Consider the following 19,316-nt stretch of genomic DNA (forward strand, 5'->3'; position numbering starts at 1 on the left):
TCGATAAATCCTGCTATGTATGATGTCAGTGTCGTCTCCTGCTCTGCATAGATATATTTCTGAGTACCAGAGGCTGGAAACAGCAGGAGAGGAGAGCCTTCTTGTGCCCCAGGTCCTGCTTCCAGGTTTCCTGCAGGCATCTGATGGAGAAAACGCTGGATAGCTCAGTTGGTTAGGGCATGATGCTGATAATGCCAAGGTTGCAGGTTTGATCCCCGCATGGGACAGCTGCATATTCCTGCATCGCCGGGGGTTGGACTAGATGATCCTCGGGGTCCCTTCCAACTCTACAATTCTATGATTCTATTATTCTTACCTTTGCCCCGTTCCTAGCTTGTGGCACAGCTATTACAGGCACAGGACTTCAGTCAAGGAGGAGGAGGAATGCAGGGATAATAATGATAATGAGAGAAACTGTTTGCATATATATTGTCTCAGTCCTCCTTACAGTAGCTCCTGGGGTATTATCATATTGCAAGTGAGCAGCCTGAGGCTTTCAAAAGCGCCTTTCCTGAGGCCAGGCAAAGGCTTTTAAACCTCACCTTCCCGGCTCTCAAAATTCAGGTTCCCGGCGAGCTATTATGCTACTCTGGCGCCCTTCAGCCAACCTGCTAGGGATGCGGGCATTGACTCTGGGGAAGTAAGATAAACTCGTTCCTCGGAGACTGAAAGTGCGGCTAAGTCTCCTCTTTTGTCTAGTTTCATGTAAACACCAGCGAAGAGATTCCCAAGGGTGGGGTTGATACTCAGGGAACCCTTCCCGTTAAGGAAATGCAGCTGAGAGGGATTTTATTTAAAGGGCAAAGTGTACTCAGAAAGGGTGCGGCTGTTGACCCAAACAAAAAGCCCAGTTTTTGGTTATATCAGTGGAAACGAGCTTGCGAAACATAATAAGGAGGGGGGGGGGAACAGAGGCAGGCCAGTGGGGCTGTTTACATAGAGCAGCGGTGGAATTTGCTCCCCCAGGTGGCAGTGACGGTCACCAACTCCGAGGCCTTTAAAAGGGTCTTAGACAAATTCACGAGGGTTAAGGCTGTCAGTGGCTACTAACCACTATAGCTGTGCTCTGCCCCTGTGGTGGTCGGAGTCAGTTTGCTCCTGTATGCCAGTTTCTGGAAACCACGGGAGCGGAGAGTTGCTCTTACGACCCAGGTCCTGTTGTGTGCTTCCCACGGGTATCTGGTTGGCCGCTGGGAGAACAGGATGCTGCACCAGATGGACCATTGGCCTGATCCTGCACCGCTCGTATTAGGCTCTAGGTCAGGGGTTTCTCAAACTTTTTTTCCTCGGGGCCACACTTTTGGAATGGAAATTTCCTCACTCCAAAAAATGCACTGGAAAACAAAAAGGAAAGAGCGAAGGTTAGCTCTCCCCTTGATAAGGATGGAAGATGTCCTTGTGACCTGTACGACATGCATATGGTTAAGGTGTTACCACTTACTTTGTGGCATCTAGCCAAGTTTATTTCCCCTCCCCACAAGGTGGATAGCTCAGTTGGTTGAGCAATGAGACGTTTCATCCCTGGGTTGTGGGTTTGAGCCCCACATTGGTTGAAAGATTCCAGTTCCTTGCGGTCCCTTCCAGCTCTACAATTCTATGATTCCAGTGCTTGAACTGTAACACAGAGCGCAACTTCTTCATAATATGATCATGGGGTGTGCAGAAAGTATAAAACAATGCAGCTGCGTAAGAACAGGAATCATTCGCAGAACCATTCCCTTGATTGCTCTGGAATTTTCCCGCCACACTTGCCATCCTCTCTGGCCCACCCCAGTGTGGTATGCCGCACCCTTTGAGAACCACTGCTCTAGCTTCTCCTCTTTTCTTGATACAATCCGCACTGGGAGACCTCTGCCACATCGCTTCCCCATGGTCCCTGCACTTTTCTCCTGAATAGGCCACCGCTAAGAGCAATGCCATGCGTTGGGCAGGTGGCCTTAACAGCCCCTCAACCGCTGGAAATCTATGGTGTGGGGGGGGGCACTCTCCTGCAGTGCTACACCTGTGGGGTTGCAAAAGCTTTCCCTGTTGAATTTCCGCTTGTGCAGCTGCCAACGACACAGGAATCCTACTGGGGCGGGGGCGGAGAAAGTAAAACAGACTGGCATGTAGATTCGAAAAGGTGGTGCTTATCCACCCTGCAATTTAATTAACCATGGTGGAACGGACTCGCGCCTGCGATTCCCTAAGGCTAAACTGTGGCCTTCAATCGGGATGGGTACATGGCACTAGGCTTTCTCTGCAGCAAGCAGGGGCGGGTGAGAGCGAAACTGGACTTTGCATGGGGGCGGGTGGAACAGAGATAAGATAAAACTTTTGTTCCCAGCTCTTTGGAGCATGAGAGAGCCTGGGAGAAAGTGGGGGAAGGGAGAGGGAGAGCGGGGAGGGTGACTATTCCAACAGGCTTTTGTGAGGTGTGGGCTGATGCCCGGGTCTTTGTGGGCGGCGGGGTGGTGGGGGCATGAGCGGGAACCGAGTGGCGCAGATGTGCCGTCATCCCTCTGGAATTTGAAACCTCCCGTGCTCGGCTAGAAAAATCGCCTGCGTTCTCCCTCCCACCTCGCTTCTTCTCAAAATCACTCTCCTTCCTTGAATGGCTAAGTTTCACTCTCATGCACGCCACCCTCCCTGACCCCCCCTCCTCGGTGACCATTTCAAAATCACAGCTCATCCCTGACTCACTCATCCCTTCCCTTGCCTCTGCCCTGCATCATCACATAATGAACAAGCTCCCCAGACAGGTCCTTCTGACGGTGCCTTTGGAACAATTTCAGCATCTGTTTCCTCAGTTCGTATATATCAATATCTGATAAGGGGGATGATCCTCCCCAGCGGTACCTGATTGGCTGGTAAAACTAGGGCCTTCTCTCCTGCTTTCGGCTCAGACGCAAGACTTTGTCTGAACCGCAGCTTACCGAGGTTCTGTCCTGGAAAGAACTGGCTGCCCAAAACATCGTCCTGCAATGCAATATGAGATATATATAATCCCTGAACCTCACTGCTCACTCCCAGGATGGTGAAAATGGTTGGCATCCGTGCCCAGCTGGTGTCCACAAACAGAGATAGCTACTTTAATTGCTAGGAAGATCTGGAGGTCTTTATCTCGTTCTGCAACCCTTCCACCGCATCAAAGATTCCCCAGAGTAGCTGACAAATACCATAGAGCAGTGTTTCCCAAACTTTGGCTCTCCAGCTGTTTTTGGACTACAACTCCCATCATCCCTAGCAAGCAAGGACCAGTGGCCGTGGATGATGGGACTCATAGTCCCAGAACAGCTGGAGACCCAAGTTTGGGAAACCCTGCTGTAGAGCAACTCCTGCATGAGGAAAGGGACTTTTTGGTTTAGAGAAAATACAAGTAAGAAGGGTAGGGTATAAATAATAAAAGAAGAAGAAGAAGAAGAGTTTGGATTTGATATTCCGCTTTATCACTACCCGAAGGAGTCTCAAAGCGGCTAGCAATCTCCTTTCCCTTCCTTCCCCACAACAAACACTTTGTGAGGTGAGTGGGGCTGAGAGACTTCAGAGAAGTGTGACTAGCCCAAGGTCACCCAGCAGCTGCATGTGGAGGAGCGGAAACACGAACCCGGTTCTCCAGATTACGAGTCTTCCGCTCTTAACCACTACACCAGGCTGGCTTGTTTGTTGTTGTTGTTGTTGTTGTTGTTGTTGTTGTTGTTGTTGTTAGGTGACAGGAGAGAAGGCTATAAAAGTATGCCAGGCATTGGGGGAAAGTTTTTCTCCCTCTCTCATAACGCTAGAACTCATGGACCTTCAGTGGAAGATACCAGACGGATAAAAGGAAGTCCTCCTTCATGCGGCGCATAGTGAAAACTGTGGAACTCTCTGCCACAGGAAGCAGTGATGACCATCAACTTGGGTAGCTTTAAAGGAGGCTTGGACAAATTTGTGTAGGATAAGACCATCAGTGGCTGCTAGCCATGCTCTGCCTCCACAGCTGGAAGCAGTTACTGGAAACCGCAGGGTGGGAAAAGTTGTCTTCTTCTTGGGTCCTGCTTGCAGGTCTCCCACAGGCATTGGATTCATAACTGACAGGTGCTCAGCATGACTTGGGCACGCCCAGTATCCCAGGTTTTTTTTTTCTGACCAAGCACTGTGACACAGTCCAATTTTTCAGACTGGGACACCAAGGGGAATCGCCCAGCAGAAAATGTTGGTGAAATAGTGTGCCATGCCTACCGCAAGAGCGACAGCTTGTGCAACCAATGCAGCTCTTCCTGTTTTAATAGTGCCTTGTGGTGCCAGTCAGATAGGTGCGGCACTCTCTGAAAAACAATGAGCAAAGATGAGGAGAAAGGGTTAAAAATGACTGCACAGTTGGTCACCAAAATTTCGCTCTTACACATTGGTGAGGGCAGGTGATAGTTTCACTTGTGGGCACCTACTGTGGACATACCATTTTTTAATTTTATTTTTGCAAGTCAATCCCCCCCTTAAACTTTAAAATCTTTACATATGAATTCCAGAATCCAAATTTGTTAGACATTTCTCTTTTTCTTCCTGCCTTTTCATGCTGTTCTTAATCCCATCCTGTTTATACACTGCTTTCTAATAAATTATAATTCTTCTAATTTCAAGTATTTTAAATATTACCAGTTTTCTACCGCTGCTCATATTCCAAGTTACTGTGAACATACGACTTGCAGGCTGCCTGTTCTTCCAATAACAGAAGACGGACCATCTCTGGCCTGGCTGGGCAGAGGCAGTGCAAGGCTCCTCTCCACCTGCCCTTCATTGATTGTCCCTCTGGACATACTTTAGGGGACCCCAGGCCAGGTTCCTCATGGTTCCTTGAAACCCTCAGCCCTGCTCTCTGTCTCCTTCCCCCATCGTTCAGTGAACCCCCATCATTCACTGAGATCAGCACCGAGGGCCTTCTGGCGGTTCCCCCACTGCGAGAAGTGAAGCTACAGGGAACCAGGCAGAGGGCCTTCTCGGTGGTGGTGCCCGCCCTCTGGAACACCCTCCCTTCAGATGTCAAGGAAATAAACAACTGTCTGACTTTTAGAAGACAACTGAAGGCAGCCCTGTTTAGGGAAGTTTTTAATGTCTGATGTTTTATTGTATTTTTAACATTTTGTTGGAAGCTGCCCAGAGAAACCCAGCCAGATGGACGGGGTGTAAATAATAAATTGTTGTTGTTGTTGTTATCACTGCACGGCCGGGCTGTGGCCAAGACGTCTGTGACAGATTCTTTCGGCTGGGCGGGAGTGGATGAGTGGGCTTGATCAAATTGCATCTTCTCTCTCTCTCTGCTTTTTGTGATCCTTTTTGTGATTTCATATTCCGGATGTGTGGCTGTCATATTCCCCCGCAGTCATAGGCATTTATAAGCTCGGAACAGTCTAATCCTTTAAGCCTCCCCGAGTAAGAGAAAACGTTTCCTCCTTTCACCATCTTCCCACGTCTTCTCTCTCCTTCCTTTTCTCGCTTCCTCCCCTCGCTCTTAAAACACAGCCTTGGCAAACCCAGTGTCCCCCCCAGATGTTTCGAAGCTGCCCTCCAAAAGATCGGGAGGGCGCCAGGTTGATCAAGCCTGCTCTAAGGGAGGGAGGGCAACCCAGATCTCGCAGGCTCGCTTCCTCCTCTTTGTACCCACGCCAGGAAGTTGCTCTCCCTCCCCTCCTGGATTTGGGCATCCTTGGCTGCGCCCAACTCCTTGGCAGCAGGGCCGGCGTCGAAAGGATTCCTTTGGAAATCTGCTCCTCGGCTTGAAAATAATAATTTCGAGTGCCGCGAAAGAAAGCCATGCGCCGGCACTTGCTCCAAGCTGGCCCATGCATAATGGATGGGGCTGTGGGTAATTATGGGTCCTCCCAGGAGAGCCAAGGAGGGGATCAGTTAGTGGATGAACACGGCAAGCTGGCAGCGAAAAGATGGCACGCGGAGGTCTGCGTTTCACCTCTCAATCTCGCACCTCCAGTGCTTTTGCCTCCCAACATGAAGGGAAGGCGACAGATGGCCTTTGCTGGGAAGGAAGGAGTTGGCCGCAGTTGCCCTGGATCTGGGACGGTGGGGCCAGAGAAGCCGGCGACTCTCCAGCTGTTGTGGAACTACAACTCCCATAAGCCTCAGCTGTTGGTTGGAGATGATGGGAGTTGGAGTCCAGCAGTGCCTGGAAGGTCAAAGGTTCCCCAGCACAGGTCTAGAAGGAATGAGATTTTTTATTTAAAAATCCGCATGCTGCCTTGTGTTCCTGGCAGGGAAAATGGCGCCGTACCAATAAATATATAATAACAATAATAATATATCAATGGTGGGGAAGCCTTTTCTGCCTGAGGGCCACATTCGCCTCCGGGGCCACATTCCAGAAGAGCAAAACTGGGTGGAGCAACAGATTATCATTGCTATTTCGTCTGTTTATATCCTACCCTTCCTTCTGAAGGAAGCCATAATACAAGAGTCTTGATCTGAAGACAAGAGGTTTCTACATGCAACCATGCATTCCTCTCTCCATCCAGGCAATGAAGAGTCTTTATCGCCATCCAAAGATACCTGGATAGCTCAGTTGGTTAGAGCATGGCACTTATAACGTTTTCAAACATGGCCAGATTTGATGAAGTGACCATGCATGAGGGCCGACCAAGATGGTTGAGCTTTTTTTAGGATTGAAGTTGCTGAGCTTTTTTTAGGATTTTAGCCCAGGACATATACTGCCACAGGGGTCGGATTAGGCCCCCCCAAATGGACTTTGGGCATGCCTGGCCTAGGGAGTATTTTGAGGTTTGCAGGGCCATATTTGACCTCTGGACCTGAGGTTCCTCACCCCTCCTTTAATTAGTGCTGAAGATTGCCAAATTCCCCCTTGTCTCTGCTCCTGTGCCTGTGTGTGCCACTTGATCAGCTGGCTTTCGAAGTGATTCTGCTGATCGTCCTGCCATGAAAAGCTTTGCTTTCAGGTTTCTGCACTTTGGGATGCTATTAAAGGCACAGCAGCAAGATGGGTCAGGGTTTTTTTTTAAAAAAAGTCTGCTGTCGACTCTAATTTCATTTAAAAGTGCTCCTCATGCGTTGTCTCATTATCCCCATGTACATTATTTTCACAGTTCTGTGAAGTAGTAGTTACTACCCCCATAATGCAGAAGGGAGCTGATGCCGATTTTGTGCAAGGCCACCCAGTGACAGAATGCATGAAGTCTGAACCAGAAAGAGAGAAACATACATAAAAATTGAGCCCCAGGTAGCCAGGACAAATGTTCTAGTCCTGATGAAGTTTCCACTGCAAGGGAGGGCACAGGAGCACACTTTCTCTGTGTGTTGAGGGTGCGTATGTGTGTTTTGCTACCTTTCCTTTCCTTTCCTGATGGGCCTTGTGCGAGCTTCTGGCATGTGATGGGCAGAGCCGGGGTGCCCTGTGCCATGAAAAGCCCCAGAGCGTCTGACGGCAGTGACGAACGACAGGGGTTGTCGCCTTCTTAAGCAGGCGGAAATTGAGCAGTGGGCACTTTGCCTGGCAAGGAAAAGAGATGCAAGCACACACAAACACACATGCCATCATTTCCTTCATTTCTCCCTGGTAGGCCAGTAAAAAAGTGCAGTCGCAGAGACCCAACACTTAAGAACATAACCTATGGTGAGTCAGGCCCACGTCCCATCTCAGACGCGGGTGGCACTGTGGTCTAAACCACTGAGCCTCTTGGACTTGCTGATCGGAAGGTCGGTGGTTCGAATCTCCAAGACGGGGTGAGCTCCTGTTGCTCTGTCCCAGTTCCTTCCAACCTAGCAGTCTGAAAGCATGCCAGTGCGGGTAGATAAATAGGTACCGCTGCGGCGGGAAGGTAAGAGTTGTTTGAACACTCTCTTGAAACCCTAAACGCGCCTACTGGCCAAAAAAGGTCAGTGACCTTAGCTTAACCGCTGGACCTCGTTCTTTTTTCCCCCTTTCAGAACAGGGGCCTGTAACCCGGAAACTTACCATGCACCTCTGTGCGCATGCATGCATGCGCGTGCACGCACACACACACTGAATCCACCAGGCCTCACTCTCTTCAAAGTGCTGAGGAGAGATGAAAGGCAAAATCCCAGCATTCATCCCCTCTCAGGGCTGCCTTCACCCTTATGCTTAAAACATCAATTGTGTGCCGAAGAAAAGCTGCGCATTACAGGCCATATGAATTATGCACGCTGAGCTCATTCGCCTCCATACATCTCTATTTTGCATAATTTATATCACTCCTTGCTAACCGCGGTGAAAGGAAGGCAACCTGGCTAGCGGAAATCCTGATCTGCGCCTTCCGAGATTTTGTCAGCGGTTCACCCCTACGCTTCCGAGTGTTGAGAGCTAGAAACCTGCAGCCATTTGTTGCGTCACAAACAATTCAGGACGGGAGTGGCAGATATATATACCAGTATTTGTTGAAAACTATGAGGGCTGAGATTCTCCTGGTGCCGATGTGCCTTATTTTGCACAGGGCAGCTGTGCGATGGATGACGTCACCCTGAACGTCTTTGCTTTAGTTTGTTGATGCTTTTACTTTGCATTTTATCTCATGAGCCGGCGCATAAATTTAATAAGTACTAGAATAATAAATAACAATGCAGCCCTCCCTAATCAGTAGATTGCCATCCCTAGAACTAGTCTTGGGTCTTGGGGGAGCCTCTTGGTGTTCCCTCCCTGCTCTTTTCCCATGGCCGGGAATTCCAACTTGGAAGAATGCTTTGCCCTCATCCTTTCCCAAAGGTCCAATCCCTGAAACTGCAGCGGGATGTGTGCGGTGGGGGCACCAGGGGAGAACAGAAACCGGACTGCTTGTGTTCCCTCTGTGGTGTGAATCACAGTCCATTCAACCTTCCTATCTGCCAGTAACTAGCACAACTCCCCTGCAATTGCTAATCTGCAGCGTAGAATTAAGGTGCCACCTAGTGGTTGAAGATTGGAGAGTAAGAGAAGTAATAATAATAAAAAACACGATCTAGAATCCCAGCCAGTTAAAGCCCTGCTCTGGGTTTACATGAAAACATAAGGAGAGCCTGCTGGATCAGGCCTGCAGCCCATATCATCCAGCATCCTATTCTCACATGGGATCACCCAGGTGGCCGTGGGAAAATCTGCAGGCTTGACCTGAGCCCAAGAGAGACCCTTCCCTCCTGCGATTTCCATAAACTGGTATTCGGAAGCTTTGCTTCCTCTGGCTGTGGAAGCAGAGCACAGCCGTTGTGGCTGGCAGCCACTGAGAGCCCTCTCCTCTATGAGATTCAGGGCTGTGTGTTTATAAGAGCCATGGGACTCTTAATCTCAGGGCTGCATGTTCAAGGCCCACGTAGGTCAGAAAGATCCCTGCATTGCAGAGGGTTGGACCAAATGACCCTCGTGGTTCCTTCCAACTCTACGATTCTATGATCACAATTCAGTAGAAGCAATAACGGGTCTTGTGACACCTTAAAGATTTAGACATGTATTGGGGGCATGGTGCTTTGCGGACTAGAATCCACATCATCTATTGCATGAATTGTTATCTTCGGATGGGAGGAATATATATATAGGCACATGGGCAGAGGTGGGGATCCTCTGGCTTTCCAGATGTTGCAGAGCTCCAGCTGCCTCGCAGGCCCAGTTTAGCGTAGCCAATGGCCAGGAATGATGAGAGGGCCGCAGGTTTCCCACCCCTGCCACAGAGAGGTTGTAAACACCGGCTTGAAAAGAGGTGAGCCCTACTTGGCTAGCTGAAATCTCAGAAGCAGCAGTTGCTGAAAGAGACTTCCAATAACCAGAGGCCTTGCCCCATCCCCATGTTTGTAGGAAATTGTGAAAAGGAAAGGAAATCACGCAAGCGCTCTCCCTCCCTCCCTCCCTCCTTTTTTTGCGTAAGTTACACAAGTCGCTGAATTCACCTTTTCCTGTTGCACAGTTTGGATTCCTTGGTTCAGGATTTATTGTTTTAAAGAATGATTTTCATCTGTGAAATCTACTTGGTGGAATTGGGTGACTCCAGGGACAGATGACAGTTGTGTGGCCATCACCCTTAGGCCTGCTTTTTAAAATGCGTTTTGGTGCCAGCTCCATGCAGACTTATCATTTGACCTGGGAAGGAGCCCAGAAGGGGGGAAGCTGCAGCCCTCTTGATGTTGTTGGACTACAACTCCCATCATTCCTAAGACCATAAGAAGATCTCTGCTGGATCAGACTAGTGGCTGGCAGAATCTGGAGAGCTACAGCTTCTCTGCTCCTGGGTGCCACAGTGGTGGATTTTCTGAATGTTTGAGGAAGGTTTTGATGTCTTGCGTATGTCAGAAATGGGAAACTTGTAGCCTGCCACATTTTACGGAACTACAGCTTCCTTCACCTGTCATGGCTGGGTGCAAAGGAGTGGTGGGAGGCACCAGCTGGGGAACCCCCAAGGGAAGAAGGCCCAGAGCCAGTTATTGACGGCGGGACAGCGTTGACTGGTCAAAGGGTGCAGACTGGGGGGAGGAGCTGCCCGAAGCTGAAGAGGCAACAGGGTTTCGTGAGCTGGAAGAGGCTGGGGCAGAGAGCAGTGCAGAATCAGAGGTGGGAGAGGAAGAGGGCCAGGAGACACAGATGAGGCCGGCTGCTGGAGAATGTAGGGAGTCCCTCCGTCCTGCTGCAACCAGCTCCCCTCCTGCCTGAACTCCCAGAACATGCAGAGAAAAGAAGAGGGCACAGTAAAGAGAGACAAGACGATGGAGCCTTATGCTGCTGGGGAAGGAACCAGGCAAATGAACCTTGGAGAGCAGTGAGAAGGCAGGGACCTTCTGTCCTCACAGCTGCCTCATTGGGGCAAGACCTACCGGGAAGAGTTGCTGGAATCATTCTTCTTCTTGTTCTTCTTCTTCTTTGGTGATCCCTCGTAACCGAGTAAGATGATGTGCCTTGAGAGAGTCTTTGAACCTCTTTTGTTGACCTCCAGCATTACGCTTTCCATTTTTAAGTTCAGAGTAGAGTAGTTGCTTTGGGAGACAATAATCAGGCATCCGCACAACATGACCCTGCACTGTTTTGGTTTCTTTGAATAAAGAGTTAACTTCAATGACACAGGGTGTTGTTTTTTTCTGATATATGCCTGACTCTGGCTCCAGACATCACCCCTGATCTTGGCCATGCCACCCAACAACAACTATAGGAACAAAGCTCCCCCAGCCCTAAAGCAGCCTGACGCACAACACATGTTCACATGGGCCTCCGATTCACAACATTTCTTTCTTTCTTTCTTTCTTTCTTTCTTTCTTTCTTTCTTTCTTTCTTTCTTTCTTTCTTTCTTTCTTTCTTTCTTTCTTTCATTTGTCCAGATAAGCCCAACCTGGAAGGGGCAGGCACCACAGGGGGGATCATTGGTGGCCTCATTGCGGCCATTGTGGCCGTGGCCGTGGTGGCTACCGGCATCCTGATCTGCCGCCAGCAGCAGAAGAACCGGATGGATCGCGAGGACGACGAGTGAGTGGCTCAGTTTGCTCGGGGCTGAGGGCCAGGATCCAGATAGAGCGCAGGGGGCCTGGGAGATGGGCAACAGGGCACAGCAAGAAAGGGATAACCTCTCCTCTTCCTCCTGCCATGGTTGGTCTGGGTTCAGATTAGGTGGGTGAAGTGTCGCTGGCGACAAACACCGCAGGCTCACACAACTCTAAACTGACCAAATGAAAACGGTTTAGTTCACAGATGCGATAGAAAATCAAGATGGTGGGTCTACAATGCAGGAACAGCGATCCAAATTTCTAGGGGATTGGCTCAGCCTTTGCCAACCTGGTGGCTTCCAGATGTTTTGAGGTCCAAAACATCTGGAAGCCACCAGGTTGGCGATGGATGTAATTATTTCTGCACTTTCCCATCTGCATTGTTTGCCTAGGTCCTTTGCTATTCCTTTATCATAGGCCTACCATTTTGATTCTCTATCGCAGAGGCTCTCTGGCCTGCCAGATGTTGTTGGACTGCAGCTGCCATCAGCCATTGACCGTTGTCCAGCGTTGGGTGGGCTTTTTTGGGAGATGCAGGTCAGCAACATCTGGAGGACCAGAGTGTTGGTGTCAACAAAGCCTTTCAATCTGGCCTACCATCTTGTGAGTAAGTGGCCCTTTTCGCTGGCATCTCTTTACCCATTGGGGTGCAAATCTAAACTCAGATTAACACCCACTACCCAGAGCAGTGATATTCAACCTTTCTGAGTCCATGGCTCCCTTGACCCACCTTAAGCACATTAAAGCACATTATCTCCAGCCAGCCAGCCCTGGTAGTCAGTGGTTTGGCAGCTTACATCCTCACCTGACTGTCTTCCTTCTTGCTTTCTTTGCAGCCAGGAAGGACCTCCTGCTTACAAGCCGCCCCCACCCTGCCAGCTGTCTGACGAAACAGAACCGGTAAGTATCTGTGGCTTGAAGTAGCCAGGATATGCTCCTGATACATGGGGTTATTTTTTTCAGTCTCTTAGACTGGTTTTGGGGGGACAAAATTATAACAGTATCCCCACGTGAATTGCAGATCCCAGGTGATAATTTCTAGGGTAGAGCTGGGGCCCGGGACGAAAGTGGGTAGGACCTGTATCAGAGGGAGATGGATTCAAATCCTTCCCGGCTCAGCCATAAAACTCACTGGGTATAATTGGGCAAGGGAGGCTCTGTCTATTCAACCCTGGTATTAATGATGGTTCCCATTTCCCTGTATCCACAAATGGTCCTTCTCCACCCCTGGCCCTACCTGCCAACTGCATGAGGTACGTTAGGCTAAGAGACACTGGTTGGCCCAACATAGACCCCCCTCCTGCCCCCAAAGAGCTTCTGGGCGAAGTGGGGCGTGCTGCCTGGGACTGATGAGAATTGCAGCTCAGAACCTCTGGAGGGTGCCAGGTTGGTGAAGACTGCCCAAAACGATGTCCTACCTACCTCAATGGCCTCTAGGCATCCTGAGCCATTGTAGCTGCCTTTGTAGCTGGTGTTGGCCAAGGTCCCTTCCAGGTGTGGTGGGAAATGGCGAGAGAATGCAGGGAGCAGACTTTGCAGGGCTCAGCAGCAGCTGCCTGGCAATGTCGTCCTTGGTGCTGGTCCTGCACAGCCAAGACCCACCCCTCGGATGCTTAGCAATCATCAGCCTACTAATTTCCAGGGCTGTTTGTACTCTGTGTTTGTACTCATCACCGTCATCATAATCATCATCATCATAATAATCCTTGAAGTGAGAAAAGCTGGATTTTAATGTACCTGTTCACTGTTGAAGATCAAGCAAGTGCATGCAATATCTGTTGCTTCTGGCTTATTCCCTTCTGTTTCTGCTGTTCCTGGGGCCAGGCGAAGAGTTCAGTGGGGCAATGCATGTTCTCTCTGTCGCTGGAAGCCTTATTTACTCCCTCTGGCTGCTGTTGTGCTCAGGTCCTGCTTCTGAGCTTCCCACCTGACTGGCCACGGTGGGAACAGGATGCTGGATTCAGTGGGCCTCCCACCTAACCCAGCAGGGCTTCTTAGGCTGTGATTTCAGCAGGCGTTGCCCACTCTCGGGCGAAGCTCTCTTTGCAAACCATAAGGCCTAGCAACTTGCTTTTAAAAAAAATAAAAACCAGAACGCTGGGAGTCTCCAATGAACATTGGCTCCCAGAGCAAAAACCCCGCATCTGTGCAGTGCTTGCATGAAACGGCAGGATACGCATGGCCCTGCCATGGCTGGCTGAAGACGAAGAGATGACAGAGGCTTTGGTGAAGCTTGCAGCAATTGTCTTCCTGCAGCCAATTAGGAGGTGGCTGGCTGAGTCTTAAGAAGCTCTTTAGGCAGGCAAAGGCGACCAGGGATGGATGGGGAGGGAACTACCTGCAATTCTGTGTGAGCTGACGGCTCTCTCCCTCTCTGGTTGAGAGTATCCTGGAATTTATTCTGACTCTGGGAAGGGAGGTCTTTCTCTCTCTTGGCTTTCTCTGGCAGTTCAGGCTGCCCCCTCCCGTCTTCATCCCACATCTCTGGTTTATTCCAGGTTCCCACTCCCAGTGAGGCTGAGAGTATCCCGCTCAAAGCACCCTTTTATGAACCCAGCATCACAGACGATCTCTTTGGTGGGGTCGCTGCCACCGCAATGGAGGTGAGGGGGAGCCCGAGCCAAGGAGTTTTCTCTAGGGAAGATCCCGTGTTGAGCACAAGGGGTGCAATCAAGGAGACCGAGCCCTCTGCAATGGTATCTGCTCTGACACCCTGAGGTTCAGCTTCTTGGGTTTGCCTTGGAGAGAAACCATAGCCCATGCTGACCCTGGGGCCCCATGAGGAAGATCAGTATAGCAAACATACACAACTCCCAGGATGTATCCTGCCCATCTGCAATCACGCCTCTCAGAGCGTGGGATTTGGTTGTCAAGTACACACCAGAGAATCCTGAGACTCATGGCTTCCTTTTTGTTTTTAAAGTCCTCAAGTTTCTAGTCCTTATGGCTGAAAAACGTAGCAATTAATTTGCAAACTTGTGGGCAAGGCTTGGTGCGTTTTCTACAATGTAGAAAGGGGGACCAAGCGGGATGAGTAGGGAGCAGAGGGCGGGGGGGGGGGGGCTGCTTCAGCATCCCCAAAGCATTACACTGCCTATAATCTGAGGTTGTGCTCCTGGATTCACAGCAGCATTGCTTAGGATCCTGGCATTTGCCTCTTAGATTGCATGGTGCTTCTTAGTGCTGGTCAAAACAGATCTGCCCTTCAAACTAGCTGCTCCCAGAAACGGTGACCTGTGTTTCCAACACAATTGGGCTGGCTGCAGATATGTTTGTTTGCCAGGTACTCTTCAGAATCTCTAGAGGGACATGGGTGGGTCTAAACCACAGAGCCTAGGGCTTGCCGATCAGAAGGTTGGCGGTTCGAATCCCCACGATGGGGTGTGCTCCTGTTGTTCGGTCCCAGCTCTTGCCAACCTAGCAGTTCAAAAGCATGTCAAAGTGCAAGTAGATGAATAGGTACCGCTCCGGCGAGAAGGTAAACGGCGTTTCCATGCGCTGCTCTGGTTTTGCCAGAAGTGCCTTAGTCATTCTGGCCACATGACCCGGAAGCTGTACGCCGGCTCCCTCGGCCTATAGAGCGAGATAGCGCCGCAACCCCAGAGTCGTCCGCGACTGGACCTAACGGTCAGGGGTCCCTTTACTTTACCTTCAGAATCAATATACTAATTCTGTGCACACGACCAGGCAACACCGCGAGGGCCTGCCCAACCATTGGACAGTGTCAAATGTCCATCTCAGACAGCTGAATTGTGGTGTTTTGACGGGACCATGAACTGTTATTTATTTTATTATTGTATTAAGTCCCAAAATATCTTGGTGAGCTTTGGAGGCCTTGACTTGTGAGGGAGGGGCAGCAGTTGTTGCTCTGCCTCAGGCAGCAAAATGTCTTGGGCCAGCCCCAATTACAAGAAAGAACAAGAAATAGGTGCCACATAGACTGTGACACAAGTCCCTTGTGGCACGCCTCCTTAGGGTTCATGTTTATCCAGCCCCCACAGCTTTAGCTAGGACCCTCCTAGTCTGGGGCTCGGGCCTGGCCAAGTTAGCTGAGCTCAGCACAGAGAGAGCATGCAATGTTGACCACTGTGACTGGCAGTCAGGATGATGCCTCTGAGTTGGCCTGGCCTGGCCACCATCGCACCATACATTTAAAGAGCTATGATACCACTTTAAACTGTCATGGCTTCCCCCAAAGAATTCTGGGAGCTGTAGTTTGTTAAGGGTGCCGAGAGTAGTTAGGAGACCCCTGTTCCCGTCACATATAGGCACTTCCCAGAGTTCCCTTTGCAGAGGGATTGATTGCCAAATCACCCTGGGAATTGCAGCTCTGGGAGGGGAATAGGGGGTCTCCTAGCAACGCTCAGCACCCTTAGCGAACTACAGCTCCCAGAATTCCATGGGGGAAGCCATGGCATGGTGTGAATGTGGCCACACTATAGGCCCTGGCTTGGTCATCAGAGCAGCATGGTCTCCACTTCAGTCCAGATTTGGCTGCTCCCGTCTCCAAGCCAAGCCTCCAGCTTTGGGAACCGAATTCAGGAACCCGCATCCACCATCACAGCCTCCCGCCCACCTCAGTGTAAACGGTGGGATGCAACAAGGGATGTGGGGGAGGGTGACAGCAGTTAAATAAATACCCCCCCCAACCACCAATCCATTCCTTCCCTCTGCAGGAGGCCCCGCGATACCACGAGCTGCCAACGCTGGAAGAGCGAGAGGCTGCGGCAGACGCTGGTCCCAGCATGGAGGACGAATATCTGGACCAGATCAACCCCATTTATGACGCGCTCTCCTTCGCAGCCACGGAGGAAGAGGCTGCCATGTCCACCGACAAGGCCTTTATCATGTCCAGGGCTATGTATGTCTGAGCCCTGAGGCTGGATTTCCACCCGAGGCCCAGAGATGAGGATGCTGTATCTTGCGCTGGTCCTGGAGAGATGCTGCTTCTTTTGACGGTATATCCCCTGTTAGATGCCCAGCGTGGTTCCCTTGAAAATTCTGGGTTTCTCATGTGCCTTAGATGGGCAGGAGCACATCCTGCTCAAAGCAGGTCTTCTCATTCCTTCTGTTCCTTCTCCAGCCAGGCCAGAGCTAGGGACTGTCCCCCAAACATACGTAGTGCCTTCATCTTTTGTCTTTTGAAATGGGCCTGATGGCGGCTTATACCCTCCCAGCCTCCCCCAAAGTCTAGTGGACCTTCCTGAGCCAAATTTCCCTGACCCTGAGCCATCTGGCTGTCGGACAAATGCTACGTTGACAATAGAATCCAGAGTCCTCAGAACTACTTCCCATGCGTGGATGCAGGGCCAAGTATCTCCCCCTGTGGACTCCCCCCTATTTGACTCCTGCCAAAGCCAGTTGGGGGTGGAAGGTGGATTTTATACCTCCTTAGGTTACCCCCCTTCTCATGATGCCCCTGTATTAACCTTTCCTGCCTGGAGGATGCCTGGTACCTGGTAAAACGACGACTCCTGGGCTGTGCCTCTTCGTATTGCAGATGGAGGTTGCCTGATTGCTCCTTGCCACCCCCAAAAGGGAAAAGAATCCTACACATAGAAAATGGGCATGTTGGAAAGAAGTCTTTTCTAGACTCCCCCAGCATCTAGTTTTCTCTGGGTGGAGAGTTTTCCATGTGTGTCGGGGTGGGGGAGATTCAGTCGCGCAGTTCCGTCTGCACTCTGGAACAGAACAATCCAGGAACACCACCAGATGAGAGCTTTTTCTCTCTAGACCAGACTCCGAGATACGATTGGAACTATCTTCACGTGACATGATCACGCCTTGGTGAATGTTTAGGCTCATTCCAGAAGGCACAAGAAATGCCTGCCAGGTGCCTGGCAACGACCACCACAGTGTTAGCCATCTTTTGGGTTTGACATGCTAGATTCCTCAGCCACGGGGTGGTCAACTTGTCGCGGGTACTCCGCTTCTCATTGTGTCCTCGAAACAATCTTGGCATGCGCTCCTGACTGCGCATGGCGTCCCCAACCAAGCACCCGAGAGTATTGCTCCCTCCTTGCCCAAATACACTGCCAGCCCCAGGGAGTTGGGGTTTCCCCATGTGAGTGAGTGCAAAAGATAGGGTCTCTTTTGCTGTTGAAAGCTGAGCTCTCCTCCCCAAGCAACCATATGCACACACCCCAGGAGGTTGCAGCTGCAACAGACTATGCCTCGTGGCCTTACTGTAGAGAGCCAAGGGCAAGTGGCATCTCCTCCTGCGGCGGTATTCAAGGGGTGGCTGGGCAGGTCCCTACAACGAGTGCTTTTTTAAAAGGGGGGGCTAGGACTTCCCTGCTTGGGCTACCTCCCAACTGCAGTGTTGAAGGTGCCAATTTAGCACTAGGCCAAGGATATGAGCTGTGACAGCCTTTTTAGCAAGGGGGTTGGAAACGGGATGGACTTGCACAGGTATCTGTGCATAACAATCCTCTCGTTGGGTCTGCGGCACGTCATCAGGACTCGACCCCATGCCAAATCCTGGAACCTGAAGGGTGGCAAGGCAGCTTGTGCTGCCTCACTTGGCTCTGGCCAAAGGAGGGAACTGCAGGGAGAACAGCAAGGAAGGATCTTCACATCAGTTGGGCAAAATATGTCGTGTGGCAGCTCCCTATAAAAGCTGCCAGGCGCAGGTTACTGTTGCTGTGTTGCTGGCAAGAGGCCACTTTCTTCCACAAGCCCAAGTTTGGAGTGCTATGCCTGATATCGCCTATTACCCCAACAAGGACCAGTTAGGCTGGTGGGGACTGTTGCAGTACGATGTCACTGTGAAGCCTTCAAGTGTCTGCAGCACATCTGGCAATCAGTCAGTCAATCAATCAATCAATCAATCAATCAATCAATCTCCCATCTAGATTTAGTCACTATCCAGAAGTTTGGATTAGATGAGGGGTGGGAAACTTATGGACCTTTAGTTGTTGTTGGCCTCCCAACAGCTTCTTCCAGCATTGCTAGCGCTAAGGGGTGGTGATGGGAGTTGTAGTCTGGCAATGCCTGGAGGTCCCTTGGTCTCCCAGCCCCACGTAAGAGGATACATGGAGATCTTTCTATGTTTCAGAATTTCCACTTTTGAGTGGGGAGGTTGGTGCCACAAACTCCCGCTGGCATGATTTCCCTATAGCTCAGGCTCCGGTTGCTACTTGAATTGTGAATCTGTTCCCCAAGAGCTCAGGAGCCGCCCGGGTTTCCAGGCTCCTGATCTGAAAATGTGAAGGGTTGTTTTGTAGGTTTGCTGTTTATAGTTGTTGCTTTTTTGCCACTGCTGCTGTTTCCCCTGGGCGCAGGTACAGATTGGCGCTGCAGGATTTTTTATTGTGATTACGATTGTTTTTTACTACCTGTTCCTCTTGTCTTCACTGATCTTAACACTAATGCCATGAATCTCAGGGTCTGAGGGAAGGAATGATTGAAACACAAGATGCCTTTTCCCCTTACCCTCAATGCCCTTTTCGTGCCTTTGCTTGACACTGAATGGACAGATCTCAGTGGGAACACAGATGGACTTTCTTCTTTTTTAAATAAACTTTTTATTGATGTTTCTTAAAAATAAATGTTTTTCAAACCCTCGTAATGACAGCATCATGCTTTGTGGGTTAGGAGGGCCTGAACAGTCCCTGATTTGTTATCTTGCCGTGGGCTAGGTGTCCTGGGGAGGGTTCGGAGACGTCCACCGATTTGACGCCTAGATAATTAGCCTTGGATCACACCCACAACATACGTAGAAAGCACGAGGCTTCCTCACAAAGACTTTTGGGAAGTACAGTTTGCTCAGGGTGCTGGGAATTGTAGCCCGGTGTAGGGTAAACTACAGTTCCCATGAATATATATTGAGAGGAAGAAGCAATTTCTATCTCCATATATATGTGTGTGTGTGTGTGTGTGTGTAG

The 19,316-nt window shown here is 50.4% G+C and overlaps 1 protein-coding gene and 1 non-coding gene across 3 annotated transcripts in view; both read left to right on the forward strand.

The window, feature by feature from the left end:
• NECTIN2 (nectin cell adhesion molecule 2) overlaps positions 1-19,000 on the forward strand; it is an 84,107-nt gene extending 65,107 nt beyond the window's left edge. The window contains exons 6-9 of one of the 2 annotated variants that reach the window (XM_035117521.3): positions 11,269-11,413; positions 12,267-12,330; positions 13,929-14,033; positions 16,107-19,000. In XM_035117521.3, the coding sequence (XP_034973412.3) occupies positions 11,269-11,413; positions 12,267-12,330; positions 13,929-14,033; positions 16,107-16,301 (509 nt within the window). In that variant the 3' untranslated portion in view covers positions 16,302-19,000. The remainder of the gene's footprint in view (positions 1-11,268; positions 11,414-12,266; positions 12,331-13,928; positions 14,034-16,106) is intronic. The other variant, XM_035117524.3, reaches the window with a different exon arrangement.
• LOC118088034 (U6atac minor spliceosomal RNA) lies at positions 1,340-1,467 on the forward strand. The gene has a single exon (XR_004692899.1). It is a non-coding gene; the product is annotated as a U6atac minor spliceosomal RNA (small nuclear RNA).
• Positions 19,001-19,316: the final 316 nt, after the last annotated feature.

The sequence above is a fragment of the Zootoca vivipara genome, chromosome 6 (assembly GCF_965207765.1).
Source record: "Zootoca vivipara chromosome 6, rZooViv2.hap1.1, whole genome shotgun sequence".
NCBI lineage: Eukaryota > Metazoa > Chordata > Lepidosauria > Squamata > Lacertidae > Zootoca > Zootoca vivipara.